This window comes from Echinops telfairi, unplaced genomic scaffold (genome assembly GCF_000313985.2).
Source record: "Echinops telfairi isolate 266 unplaced genomic scaffold, ASM31398v2 ScPeMD7_7458;HRSCAF=8496, whole genome shotgun sequence".
NCBI classification, from domain to species: Eukaryota; Metazoa; Chordata; class Mammalia; order Afrosoricida; family Tenrecidae; genus Echinops; species Echinops telfairi.
The window spans coordinates 30537459-30552006 of record NW_022111358.1 but is presented as its reverse complement, the minus strand read 5'-3'; the positions used below and the strand labels follow the sequence as shown (position 1 = coordinate 30552006).

At 49.4% G+C, this 14548-nt stretch overlaps 1 protein-coding gene across 1 annotated transcript in view; it reads right to left on the bottom strand.

Moving 5' to 3' along the window:
* Nucleotides 1–1393: 1393 nt before the first annotated feature.
* The window catches only part of NBR1 (NBR1 autophagy cargo receptor), a 27148-nt gene continuing 13993 nt past the window's right edge, over nt 1394–14548 (bottom strand). The window contains exons 7-20 of the mRNA XM_004707497.3: nt 14302–14516; nt 13476–13643; nt 13013–13222; nt 10128–10287; nt 9740–10027; nt 8859–9005; nt 8407–8482; nt 7886–7996; nt 7497–7661; nt 6131–6524; nt 5223–5317; nt 4826–4883; nt 3673–3778; nt 1394–1607 (exon numbers count right to left, since the gene is read on the bottom strand). Of these exons, the coding sequence (XP_004707554.2) occupies nt 1434–1607; nt 3673–3778; nt 4826–4883; nt 5223–5317; nt 6131–6524; nt 7497–7661; nt 7886–7996; nt 8407–8482; nt 8859–9005; nt 9740–10027; nt 10128–10287; nt 13013–13222; nt 13476–13643; nt 14302–14516 (2367 nt within the window). The 3' untranslated portion in view covers nt 1394–1433. The remainder of the gene's footprint in view (nt 1608–3672; nt 3779–4825; nt 4884–5222; nt 5318–6130; nt 6525–7496; nt 7662–7885; nt 7997–8406; nt 8483–8858; nt 9006–9739; nt 10028–10127; nt 10288–13012; nt 13223–13475; nt 13644–14301; nt 14517–14548) is intronic.

The window sequence follows — 14548 nt, the reverse complement described above, 5'->3', positions numbered from 1 at the left end:
CACGGCTCAGGTGGTTCAGACGGGTCCAGCCCGGAAGGGTCACACTGTACCCGTTACATCCCCCTGCCGCTTCAGCCCTCCACTCAGAAGCCCCATAAAAACCTTGTAACTAATGAACCACCTGGTTGGCTTGCGGTCTGAATCCCGGTTTTATTTAACAGCGTTCAACAGTTATCCTGTAAATAAACATCATGGCTAATGATTAAATCACCACATATTATAAATACCAACCAGGTTATAGAACACTATTTTAATTAGCCTATCCCCTCCAGCCTGGGGGTCCGATTCTTTTTCTTTAGCAAGGCGTTTTCATGAATACATCTTTGTTTCCTTATCCGAGCTCTCTGAAGCAAGCTCTTTCCCTCCTCCTGGGCTTTAAACCAAACTTTCCAGGGAGCTCGCCCTACCCAAAGCCTGGCAGCTCCCCCTAGGCTCCCCGGGGCTGACACCTTTTAAAACTGACTTGACATTCAGGAGTCAGTAGGATCCTATACCTCTCACAGCTTACTGCCCCACCTTGAACTGTATTGACGTTAAAGCTAGGGAGCCTGTCTCGTTGTTGCTCTCCTCCACCCTTTATTTGATCAGAAACAAGCTCAGCTCTGACACGAAAAAGTGAAAGTCATCATTAACTTTCCCCTTTCCCTTTAAGTAATAGAAGGCTCCTTTTTCTGGCTCTATAGGATTAGCAACGTATTTCACACTAACATTGCCCCCTTAAAAAGATTCACAACCACTACAACAGACAGAGTCTATCAGAGGCTGGGGCGTTCAATATTTAGCACACGCCGCCCTCCTTTCATTGAGATGCAGAGACCCAGAGGGGGACGCTCTAGAACACATCGATTGGTCATATGCAAGCAAAGGTATCACTCCGTCCTGCTCGGAAACTTCCTCCCAGAGAAGGAAGAGCGCAGGTTTGTCACGCGATGGGTGTCACTGTAACCCACGGAGCTGCGAGGCTTGGGGTCAGGCTAGAGGGATCATAAGAATACTTCTTGGAAACTGAGCCTGTCTTCCGACATTCATTTCATTTAAAAAATGACAAGGAACAGGTTATCGGCATCTCCATAAAACACCCACATCAACGAAACAAACGCACTTAGGTTCAATACAAGCAGAAAGGAAAACTGGTTGTGCAGGTGGTTCAAAGTATACTCTTCCGTACACTGAAATGGAGAAAGGAGTGTCACCTGAATTTCCAGCTGTCTCCCTACCATTCACTCAGCGTCTACAGTGAAAACTTACGTCCCGGTCTTTAGTTGGCTCCCCTCAAATACTGTCTTGCAGGTATTGTCTTGATAATTCAATGGTGGGCTATACAAATATTCATGAGATTAAAAACCAAACAGAGGGCTTCTACCCAACACCGAGAACAGAGTACAGTCATCTCTGAGCAGCAGGCAGTTAGTTATTTAATACACAGAAACTCTTCAATAGCGGTGGCTGTACCACTCGTTGTTGTTGACCTGAAGGAGATCTGTCACCACCTGCAGGATGTTGTAATTGTGTTTCTGCAGCAGCCGGAGGTTCAGCTGCCTGTCACAGAATCCCATTTCAAAGAGGTGGGCCATCAGAGCGGCCATCTGGTCTTCAGAAACGACTGGCTGTGCAGACAAGAGCAGGGAATTTATTTGTAAATTATTCAAGTTTACCTCATAAAGTACCTTAATCTTCCTAGATTCATTCAAAATGGAGGCACAGGGTGGCACACGCCCGTCCTGTCATAATGGGTTGGAAGGAGAGAACAAATCAGAAGACCGATGAATGGTCCTTAAAACTAGAAGCATTCCTGGCCTTTTAGATTTGCTAAGGGCCCTTTGGGCTTCTTTTCCAAAGTATTCCCCTTCAATCAACACTCTTGTTCCAAAAAAGGGGAAGAAGCATTCTTTGATCAGATGAAATTAAGCCCCGGAAACTCATAACCTTATTTATGAAAACGGAGATGCGCGGTTGTTGAGAAAACTCCTGAATGAGGTCGCTCAGAGTGTTCAGCTCAGTCTCTAGCACTTCCACCTACACCTCATTCCCTCGAGTTCCCTTCGTCCGTAGTTTTCAGAACCAATGACCCGTTCTCCTTTCCAGGTCAGTCCTTCTACCACACTCGTGCTTTGTAGCCATTTACCTCACATCGTCTGAGAGAGACCTTTTCCATCAATTACTTTCTCCCCTTTAGACTTTTTTGTCATCAATTTTCCCTTTCAGAAAAAGCGCTCATTTCACCCATCTAAGAACCCCCCTGATGTATGCTAGCTTCCCTCTCCACTTGCCACACTGTAGCCCAGCTATCTGAACAGGGGTGGTGGTGGTCTTGTTATCTTTGCACGTTGAAATTCCTCACGACCTGTTGCATCGCTGTGGCATTTGACTGTTGTTCACACTCCCTTCCCTAAGGTTCCGGACAGCTCTCTCCTTCCTCATTCCGTAGAGGTTGCTGCTTGTCTGACCCACCCTTTCCAGATGAGCTCATCCAACCACACGGCTCCTGCTAAACCATCTCCAGACCAGCTCGCGCCCTGCACTCCAGATTTCATGTCCAACTGCATTCTTTTTACTTGCATACACCATGTCGGTGCGCAACTTCCTCTCATCTGACACTGAACTACATTTCTCTCTCCTCATCCACACATCTCCTCCTTCCTGCAGGTCCCCCAAACCAGAAACTGGGGGGTTAGCCCTGACTCCTTTCTAGTCACTTAATTATAGGCTCTAAGGTCTGTGATCTGTCTTGTAACTCAACTCCTACCCTTCTTTTCTCACCCACCCACGGTTCTCAAACGGACCCCTTTCCCTGCTGCGTGCCACCGTCCTCGCTGTAGGAGGGACCAGACCTGATCTTGACAGCTTCCTTAAGACCTTCCCGTGAGTCTTCCCCTAGCCCGACCATAAATCCAAACTCCTAACGCACTGCATACAATGAGCATGTCTGCTGCCTACATGTCTGATCTCTTATTTTCTCAAGACCAAATGGTTCTGTCAGAAGGGGGACGAACAACAAAAACATGGGTGAGGGGAGACAGCAGATGGTGTAAAATATGAAAATAAAATAATTTATAATTTATCAAGGGTTCACGAGTGTGGGAGGGGAAAAGAGCTGATACCAGGGCTCAAGTGGAAAGAAAATGTTTTGGAAATGATGGTACCTTATGTACAAATGTGCTTGGTATGACTGATGTATGGATTGTTATAAGAGCTCTAATAGCCCCCAATAAAATGATTAAAAAAAAAAAAAAGGTTCTGTCCCTCCTATTAGATTTGTTCTCTTACCCTCCCAAGATTTTTTTCCTGGCTTCTCTGCCAACGATTTCATTCCCAAGACTTTCCTGGCCAACAATGTTGATCTTCAGGACTCAGTCCAGGTCAGACCTGCCAGATAGCGTTCCTTGGGTCCCTGTGCTCTCAGTGTCTGCCATTTAGGGAGGAGCAGGTCTCTTATTCAGGGTACAGCTCCAGGGCATGGGTCAGCTAGCGCGCCCCCTCCCCCACCCCCACCCCCACGTCCTCCAGCAACGTTGGGTCCTTCCTTCCTTTCCTTGCTGAAGTAACCCAGTGGAGCGCGACACTAACCAGGCTGTGCACTTCCCATAGTGCCAGGCTACTCTCTAACCCTCTCATGCCCCAATCACCCACTTCGTTTGGGACCAGCCTTCGTTCAGGAGAACACACACTGACCTGTGCAGTGACTGGTGGCCCAGCAAACAGGACCTTGTATGCAGAGGCAGCCACGGACAAAGCCCCTTTCACTAGCCCTCCAGCAATGCCGGTCCCGTGGTGGTGCCTGTGGAGGTAAACCAAATGATCTCCCTGAACCACCGTGACCTTCCTACACAAGGTTATCAGGGCTCTAATGGAAGCCTTGAGAGAAAAGGAGATTTAAAGAAACAATCAGATGTAAAATGAGACTGTGACTTGTTGCTTTATCCATTCTAATGCAACAAATCTTGGTCTGATGCAGGGCCAGCTCCGCTGCTGCAAGATATGGGCACTGGGGGGACAGGGGGCGGGGGGCATACATGGCTGGATATATAGCCTACCCCCCAAGGGGATGAATAACAGAAATGTGGGTGAAGGGAGACAACAAACAGTGTAAGACATGAAATAACAACAATATATCATTGATCAAGGATTCACGAGGGTGGGAGGGAGGGAGGAAAAGAGGAGCTGGCACCAAGGGCTCAAGTAGAAAGAAAATGCTTTGGAAATGTTGGTGCCAACATATGTACAAGTGTGCTTAATACAACTGAATGATGGATTGTCGTAAGATTTGTTAAGAGTCCCCCAATAAAATGATTAATAATAAAACAACAAAAAAATGAAATGTAAGTATTATCTGCCATAGGGGTGCGGTGGGGGAGAGATACGGGCATTGCAGAAAACACACTGCTCTGGGTAGCACGCCCGTGCTCCTTCCTAGTTCAAGCAGCATGGTCAAGGGTGCACTGGGGTAGCAGCCGTCCACCTCTATCCAGTTATCATGTCAGAGGAAACGGGATTTTCTGGGTTTTGCAGGGAAGAGCCCATCTTGACACTGTTCTGAGTTGATTGGAACGTGTGCCTAAGAAAAAGTTACCAAGATGCCCACTGGGTTTGACCTTCCTGCCTTCTCTGCCACCAAGGGTGAGGTAGATCACAGGCTTTTCTCAAGGCATTCCTGTCTGTTCTGCCACGGGAACGTCCCTGAGCATCAGCTATGGCCCTTTGCTCTCTCCAAAGGGAGGAGAAATGAGACTAAGAACAAGTGATGCTCTCCGGGCTCTTTTTTAGGCAGAAGCAATAGTAGCGTGTCCACCCTGCTTCTGAAGAAGGGACTGCACAAGGCCCTTACCTTGGGTGGTCATAGCTCCTCCGTCTGCTGTTTGCATGTCCTGACGAGCCTCTGGGCTCTAAAAGCAAAAGAGCTGAGGGTTAGATGCAGCACCCTCAAGCGGCCCAGCTCACTGCGAAGCTATGTGCAGGCAGGAGGCAATCCCACAGCAGTTGGGAAATGTTGTAGAGGCGATGGTGATTAAGTGATAAGAAGCAGCAGCGTACTGAAATTAGAAGAACAGTCTATAATCTTCACTCTGACTTATTCATTTGTGAAGTCTTGGATCTTACTTTTTTTCCTGGCGGGGGGCGGGGGCGGAGTGTCTTTTGCACAAAGAATTACTGAGCATGTATATAATACCTGGTTCCCACCGCAAAGGAGCAGAGAAGGCGTGAGCGCTCCGGCGGGTCATTACCTCCTCTGATCTGAGCAGGGGCTGGAGGAACTTCCGGGATGGTAACTGGTAACTCCGCTCCTGTGCAACCAGGCTGCTGTACACATGGGGGGCTCCTTTCAGAAAGACACAGACCACAAGCTGAAGAACAGCGAGCAGCACGGCAGCGCCAAGGGCTCTACACAGGCTGCCTGCTTCTGATCGGAGGAGAGCATGCCTGAACGTGGAGGTCAGGTCAGCAGGCTGCCTTCGATTCCTTTTCCTCTTTGGTCACAGTCAAACTAGAAAGACCGGCTCTAGTCTAGCTACTTAGTCTCTACTAAGTGGTGCTGATCAAGCTAAATGCCAAGTTCACTGGGAGAACAGTTCAAAGGACAGGCAAGACTCCAGTCCCACATTATAAGTGCAATGATGCAGACAGTCAGTAGAGAATTAAGATGAACTGTTTGAGTTCATAGCACTTCCCCCGCCTCATAATGACTTTAAAATTCCTAATCATGCCTAGAGATTTGGAGGACCAATATAAAAATATTTGTAATAATTCACTACAACAATCAAAATTCAGAAAGATTATGCTCAGATAATTAAAGCTGAGTACAACCAGAAATGCCTTAAATCCCGAGTCCACACGTGCTGGGGGAGTACGGTTTGCTTGTCTAAACTCAGGCTTTCACCAAGGAAGCTGTCCCTCCCCAGGCTGAGGTCCAGTTGCTTGCTCGCACTCTCTAGACCACGCTGAAGAGCACCACAGGAGCCCTGGCGGGGCCGTGGTTCCGGGCTGGGCTGCCAACCACGAGATCGGCAGTTCTAAACCACCAGCTGCTCTGAGACACTTCCCTGTATGCCAGGGTCACTGAGAGTTGGAATGCACTCAACGGCAGTGGGCTTTGAGTAAGGAACACGCCAGCGGAGGGGGCTGTGGATGGTACCTGGGCAGCAGAGGTGGGGGCCCCACCACCTCTGGAGTGAGGGGCACTGTTTCCAGAGTCTGTGAGGTCATGAGGATGTCATTGATGTCCTGCCCCTGCGGCTGCTTCTCTCCTCCAGGGAGTCTCTCCCCAGCCTCGGCGGGTTCGCTTCCGGCCCCTCGTTCCAGGCCCGGCTGAGAGAGGGCGGAGCTGTACATGGAGTCCCCCAAGGGGCGGCTGGTGTCAAAGCACTCAGGCAGGATGATGATGTAGTCCTCTGAGGAAGCAGAGCACTGACTCTGAACTTCATCACTGAGCTCCTCCTCCTCCTCAGCAAATTCTTCTTCGGCGATATGGACAATCTCCTCTCTCTCCTCACCCAGGGGGCCCTCTCCTCCAGAGGAGGCAGATTTCACTGCAGAAGAAGAGTGATCAGTTTCAGTGGCTGCTTCTGGTGCTACCCCAGGTGCTCAGGTCGTGGGCTAGAACAGGAAGGCGAGGGAGAGCCAGCAGAAGCGCTGCTGATGGAGCCATGGCCAGGGTCTCACTGAAGCCCACGCGAGCTGGATGGGCGCAACGATCACACAAAGAGCCAGGCTCCAGAGAAGTCCTATCCTTTTAAAGAAAGGACGCCTCATCCTCGTTACTCTTCAGGGGGTGGTTAATGGACGGAGACAGATTTCAAAACAACTGATAAAGTAGCTGACAATGCTGTGAGATAAACGAAAATGTGATTTTCTCCCTCCTCTACGGAGGAAACGCACGTTCACACCAGAGAACCAAAAAGAGCACCTAACCCTATTAAAAACGACCATGGTAGCTATTCTGGTCTCAACCCCTCGATTTTTGTTGTTACGTATTTGTGCACATGCCATCTGTTAAAGGGATTTCTCATTAAACTCGAGTTTCCATATTTCTTCAATGCACTATTTCAGTATTTAGACAGTCCTTGAAGCATGCCATTGGCTCTATTATCTGACATCTGGACGGTTCTGACCTAAAGGTGTGCGTTAGGCAGCACGTCACCTCTAGGGGCTCACTTTCGTATGCCTGTCTCTACCCACTACTTCCTGCTTCTGCTCCAGGAGACAGCAGAAAGCTCAGCTGCCAACAAGGACGCCTGGTGAGGTGATGCCAGTTCCCAGGAGGCCGCCGCCTCCCAGGAGAAGGCAGGCAGCAGGCCTGCGGCTGTGCTCTGCCTGAGGAGGCACAGAAGGGAGGCTCCAGAGCTCTGTGCAATGAGGGTGGCCGGGCAGCTGACGTGGCTTAGGCGGAAACGAGTGCACCCAGATTACCCCACTTGCACTCACAGGGACAAGCGCTTCTGAAGTCTGGATGTCTGGCAGTCACCTGTTGGCTGCCACCCAGGGAGTGCAGGGATACTCACTCTGCAGGGGCTTCTGTCGGCAAGGTGGGTTGTGATCAGGGGCAGCATCCAAGGTCAGGGACCGGATCACAGTCTCGCAGACAAACTGGGTCCCGCTCAGGTCATCTTCAGCGTCCTCCCCAGAGGCAGCGCTCTCAGCCCTGTTCCTTGCCGGCCCTGCGGAGTCTGGAAGAGGCGAGGGCGGGTGTGTGAGTGCTGTCACACGGCTAGTCATCACCCAGGCTCAGAATATGCCAAGGAGCAGTCGGTATCTGTGCCCCGAGGGGGAAGGGGCTTTGAAGATGAGATGCCCCAGAAAGCCCACTCATACACCAAGATCAGGTTAGTACAGGCTAGGTGCAAAGAGAGGGCATGATATGGAAATGCTTTAGAAATACTTAACCCCTTACCAGGAAGTACTTTAAATCCCGCCCCTTCACTCTCTTCCTGTATCTGCCCCAAGCCTGGCTTCTCGATTAAAGGACTGTCACGTGGCAGAGGAGACATGCAGGGAGTCCCATCTGGAGAAGGAAGACAGGAGAACCATCAACCAGGGAAGAGCACCCACACCAACAGGCTGGTTCCGGAAGCAGTGACTGACGGGCTAAAGTAAACCCCGCTGTGCTTGCAGACCGGCACAGGCTCTTCCAGGGCAGCGAGGGTGTCTGTCTCTCAGCTCCATTAATTAAGGAGGGATCATAGTCAGCTGGCCTGGAAAGTCAGGGCCCAAACATTGAATCATGAAGGTAAGGGAGAAAGGGGCATAAATCCCGAGGAAAAACACGGAGTCTCCAGAGTCCCTTCACAGGGAGAAGCCTCAACGAACGTGTATCGCTGCCTCTGACCGCCAGTGGAGAAAGGGGACGACCTGGCCCATGGCTGCAGCTCTTGACTCTCACATGGTACCAGGTGAAGCGAGTCTTGTCCTTACCCACAGGGGTGTTGTGCGGCACTCTCTCCAATTCCTGCACAATGTTTATGTCCAACAGCTCAAAGGACAGCAGGTCCTGGAAAGAAAGGCCATGTCAGGCTGCCTGCAGAGCACACTGTCTTATAGTCCCTGGACCCAACTGTTCAATTTCACACCTCACCTCAGCCAAGGGAAAAGGAAGAGAGTTAAAAGGAAATTAAATGTTCATTCAAATAAGCACATGGCAGGAAGGAGGGTGAACCAAAGTGAAGCGGTGGGAAAGCACAGGCGTGAAGTTACAATTCAAAGAGCAAACATTTCATTGAGAAGTGGTGGGGGGTTCCACGGCGGAGCTGCCTGAACCAATGCTTCTGATGGGGTCAAAGTGGGCATAATCTCCACTGCCCTGGGCATCCCCTTCTCGTCAAGGTACTAAGTAACCCACTTCCCCAAGGCTCCCATTCCTCACCCACCTGGGCAGTCAGAAGGTCCACAGACGGGATGTAGAGCTCCCTCTCGCTGGCAGCCTTTTTGGTCCGAGGGATGCGGGTTCCTGTCCCTTCTGTTGGCTCAGTCCCTTCGCCAAGCCGAGTTTCGTCTTTGGCCAGAAGAAACGCTTCCTAGACAGACAAACCATGAAGGCACATTTTAGGCCCTCAACAGGGTGGCGGGCTGCTCTAAAAACATAACTGCATTTTTCAACATTGAAGAAAAAAAGGTTTTGGTTAGAGATTAAATTTAGGCTATGGACAAACTATAAAAACAGTGCCAAGGGGTCACGTATTCGCTTCCCCAGTGCTAACAGCTCACACGTACCAGGAAATGAGCCCCGGCGGTTTCTCTCCTATCAGATGGTTTCTGCCACTGCAGCTATGCTTTCCTTTGTAACGAAGAGGGAGGCTGCTTGGGGTGCCGTGGGACTCAGAACCTCGTAAAACCTAGCACTGTTCATGATTACCCCTCAATGTCCGCCCTAACTGCTCCCACAGTCCTCCACTGGGAGGGCAGTTCTCTGAACCAACAAGGCCAGGCTGTATTCACATTAAGGGGCTGTAGAAGCACAGCGATCAGTCCATCAGTTTCACTGGCTGGGTCAGTCCCAGCAGCAGACAATGGACAAGCATCACTCCAGAGAGAGAGGAAAACACTTGAGGACTGCCTGCCTCAGGATCTAAGGACACTCAGACAAAGCCCTTAGAGGACTAGGCCAAACTTGGGCATAAACGTCGTGATGGGGAGGAGAGTAGCGAGCTTGTGTGAGTTCTCAGAGAACAATGGGCCGTGCACAGGATCTTTGTGTTTCCGCCCCCTCTCCGACTCTGTGGAATCCTGGCCAAAGCCTGCCCATGCTTACCTCCTGCCTGCAAGTGGGATCATCTTTGCTTGAGCCGACCACGCCCTTGTCATTGTCACTAGGGCTCTCAGTGGAGGGGAAAGAATCCACTCTGATGCTACACCAGACCCGAGGCCCGAACTGCTGGCCTTTATGAGAAAGACGCCAGTGGGAGGTGTAGGTTCCTTCCAAGGTCGGGGCAATGAACTCCACAGACACAACTCCTACGTGGCCGGCTTTCAGGCAGGGAACCAAGACATCCTTCTTCTCTGTAGAAGCCAACGTCAGGTTTCCCCACATGAACTTGAGCTGAAAAGGAGTGTCGAGAGAAAGCAAGTTTGCCAGCTGAGCCCGTTGCCTGTCACCTCACATGACAACACCCCCACCTTTAGTGGGAATGAATGAATACCTTTGTGTCTGCGCTCCATCTGACATTGCCTGTGTTTTTCATTCTCCAGTGTTTGATGAACTTGGTTCCTGGCTGAAGGTGAGTCCCATCAGGCACATTCTCATCCACAAATGCTGCGCTGAGGGTTGGCACGACTGGGGCACAGGGCTGCAAAGGGAGCCTGGACAGACAGAAATTCACACCCTTAGTTACTGGTGCGATGGCTGATCGCTATAAACCACTGTGGCCTGAATGGCTGTGACTCTTGAGGAGGCCCTACCACACTCACCTCACCAATGAAACAGACAGGACTTCTACAAAAGGACAGGTGTGACTCCTGAGCTAAAAAGCCATGGCGAGAATCGTGAAACAAGCAAAAAACCCTCCTACCACTGAGTTGATTCCAATTCATCGTGGTCCTACAGGACAGGGCAGAACTGTCCCTGTGGGTTTCCCAGGCTGTCATCTTCGAGGGAGCAGAAAGCCTTATCTTTCTCCCTTAGAATAACTTGTGGGTTTGAACTGCCAACCTTGTGGTTAGCAGCCCAGGGTGTAACTCAGTATGCCATCAGGGTTCCTCTGGTCAATGGCAAGGATCTTACAAACACCTGCTAATGTGCCTCACATCTAGACGGCCCCAGTACAGAGAGGTCACAATAACCTTCGTTCAGAATCCAATCAAGTTTAATTGTTTTTCTCAAGAGGGCAACAAAGCAAACACCAAATAGAACTTCATCTGGTGAGTGCTCCGAGGCTTTTACCCACGAATGCTTTCAGCAGCTTTATTCCCAACCATCAAAACCGACAGTGTCCCACCAAAAAAAACAAACAACCCTAAAATGTCCCACAATGAAGTGAATGCATGAACGATCGATATCCATACCAAAGAGGAGAATTCAATGATACAAAGGAATGACTTATCAAGTCACAACAAAAACACTGAGAGGTACCTTAAGATGCCAAGCTGGAAAAAAAAGATGCCAAGCTGTGGGGGAGCAGGGAGGGAGGGGGAAAAATGAGAAGTTGATATCAAGGACTCAACTAGAAGGCACATGTTTTAAGAATGATGATGGCAACAAATGTACAAATGTGCTAGACACAATGGATGGATGGATGGATTGTGATAAGAGCTGTAAGAGCCCCCAATAAAATGATTTTAAAAAAAAGAAAAGATGCCAAGAAGCTACTAAGCAAACAAAGCCCAACTGAAAAAGCTATGCTCGTTTCCAGCAATATCACCCTTTGAAAAAGGCAAAACTAGAGAAACAGTGGAAAGCTAACTGGTTGCGAGTCTGGTGGGGGATGAACAGGAGCACAGGGGAGATTCTGTACGACGACACCAATGGCGGAGGACACCTGACAGCATTGACTGTCCGACACAAGGGAGAATCCTAATCTAAGGGATGGACGTGACTCAAAATGTATCCTTATTGGTTCACCGAGTATAACAAGTATGTCTTTGGAATGCAAGACATTAATAGGAGCAGCAAGGCCTGTCTGTGCGCGTGAGCAAGGAGAGATTATGGGAATTCTGTCTGTGCACGTGAGCAAGGAGAGATTATGGGAATTCTGTACTTTCAACATGGTTTTCTGTCAACCTGAAACTATATTAATAAATACATTAATTAATAAAAATAGAGGTATTGGCCTATGCACATAGATTTATATGGCAATACACTGAGGTAGTGGACAGACTTGGGCCTCTGTTCAAGCCCTCCCTCACTACAAAAACACTCTGCTCTAACAATCTGGCATTCTGTGATGCCCCCCCTCCTGGCACAATCGCTGAAGACAAAATGGGTGCGTAAGCAAATGTGGCAAAGAAAGCTGATGGTGCTCAGCTATCAAAAGATATAGCATCTGGGGTCTTAAAACTTGAAGTTAAACAAGCAGCCATGTAGCACAGAAGCAACAAGCCCACATGGAAGAAGCACACCAGCTTATGTGATCAGTGAGGTGTTGGCAGGTAAGTAAACACAAACCAGTATTGTTGAGAATGAGGAAGGTCGGAACAGAGACAGACCCAAAGCCCATCTACAGACAATGGGACGCCCCCAAGAGGGGTCATAGGGAAGGGATGAGTCAACGAGGGTGCAGTATAGCACAAAGCACACCATTCCTCTGGATCCTTGAGGCTTCCTCACCCCCCACCATCATGACACCAGTCCTGCCTTTCACGGCAAGCTAGACCTGAGCACGTGCACAGGTTCAGGTAAGAGGTAAGCGCTCACGACAAATGGAATCCAGGAACAGGATGGGAAAAGCGTTACCAGGAGGATAGGGGGAAACTGAGGAGAGGGAGCGGGAAAGGGGAGCCGATCACAATGATGGACACAAAGCCCACATACCCCCACTCACCCCTCCCCGCCCGCCCCTGGGATGAACAACAGAAACCGTAGGGGAAGGGAGACATGTAAGATATGAAAATAACAATTTAGAATTTATTAAGAGGTCACAGGGGGGGGAGGAGCTGATACCAAGGGCTCAGTAGAAAGTAAATGTTCAGAAAATAATGATGGCAACGTGTACAAATGTGAATGATGCAACTGATTTATGCAATGCTCGAAGAGCTGTTAAGAACCCCAATAAAATGATCTTCTAATAAAAATTTTAAAAAGGGACGAGGGCAGCCTCCATGAAAGGATCCATCAATAATCCCCATACACAACTGAGAGACCTCACTCTAACAGAAATCTGAGAATACTAAAACTTTAGGATTTTTTAAAAAGTGTAGTATAAGAGAAACAAACAGAACTACTGGACTACTGTTTACTAAAGCCAGGATCAAGGGTCAGGAGATTTCAAGGGCTTGGGTGTTGTACATGAATGAAACAGAGGCTGACTGCCTGTCCAGTTTTAGAGCGCTGAACCTCATTCTTGGCTCCCCACCAGGGTCCCAGGCTTACATCAGGGTACTAGACTGCAGCAAGCTCTCGGGTCGGCCCAGAGGAGACTTGGGGCTCTGAAGCCCGTGGATAGAATTCCACAGATGAATCTTCCTGTGGAGTTTAAGCTGCTTTTTGAGTTCCTTGACCTCTGCTTTCCGCTGCTTCTTCTCAGCTCGCAACCTTTGCTTTTCTGCTTTAAGAAAGTTCTTGTCCACTTGTTTCTGGAGCCTGTGAGATAATAAATCCAAGTCTTAAATAAAACGAACCTCACAACCGAGTTGTGCATTGACTTGAACCAAGGGCAGTCTCCATTGGTACCAGCTTATAGTTTAGGACCTGGATGTTGTTCTCCAGTGGTCATTTCCATTTCCCTAGCTTTGGGGAACCGTCCGCACTGCATGCCAACTGAAGAGGAGCAGGGCTGTGGTCTCTGCAGCTGTGTGACCCGCACCCTCTCCTCAGAGCCAGAGGCACCCTTTACCTGACTTGCTCCAGGGCAGCAGGGAGGCGAGGAGGAGAGACCCTCGAGTGAGCGAGCGGTTCAGAGGATCCCGCAACAGGTCTCCGCAGCTTCAGCAGGACGTGGTTAGAGTCGTGGGTATATGGCCCCGCCTCGCAGGCTTCACAGATGTTGTAGGATGGGCACAGGCTTGGGGAAAAGAAGGGCACAGTGAGAAGTCCCCGAGGTAGGCAGATAGGAGACTAGACGTTGCTCTCTTGCCAGCAAGCTGGTATCCGAGCATGCCATCTGACCAGGCCATGTCTCAGTGTTCCTCGTTAATAAAATGGGGATAACGATACTTGACCTATATTTCAAAGGAAACGCATAGGATGAAGCAAGATGTAAAAGCATTTGGATCTAATTTTGTATTGGGAAATGCAACTTTGCCTGTGAATTCATAGGAGCCTTGGTGTCTGTGTTTAACGCTGGGCAGTTGGAAGCCCCAGCTGCTCCGTCCGCAAGGAGAAAGAGGCGGCTTTCTGCTCGAATCTAAAGCCTTATGCAGTCTAGGAAACCCAAGAGGGTCAGTTCTACTCTGCCCTGTAGGTTGCTACGCGTCAGAATTGACTTGATGGCAGCGTTTGTTTTGGCTGCTAATCCCAGTACCTCCCCGAACACGACAATCCAATGACTTAACTCTCAATCCAGAAAGCACATGAATGAAGAGTAGTTGACTCCAACCCCGAATGACTCCATCTGCTGCCCACAAATACACCAAATTTCTCTTACCTATCTAGGTAGAATGCCAGTAAAGCCAGTGCTATAAGGATTACCAGTAGACATCCACCCTCAGGTTACTGCTTACCTGCATTGGTAACGCACACCAATGATTTTTCTTTGGCAGCCGCTGCAAGCAATGTGCCAATTGAATTGGTTTTCTGGAAAAAGCAGTGTTTCATCTGAAACGGGCAGTGAGACTTCTGATGGACAGGAACCCAAGGTTGGGCTTTGGAGTACAAGCGTCTCATGTAATTTCTGCTCAAGCTTCTCAACTGTTTCTTTAACCACTTGCTCTCTGAACTAGACAGAAGGCAGAAGAAGGTGGAGAAAGA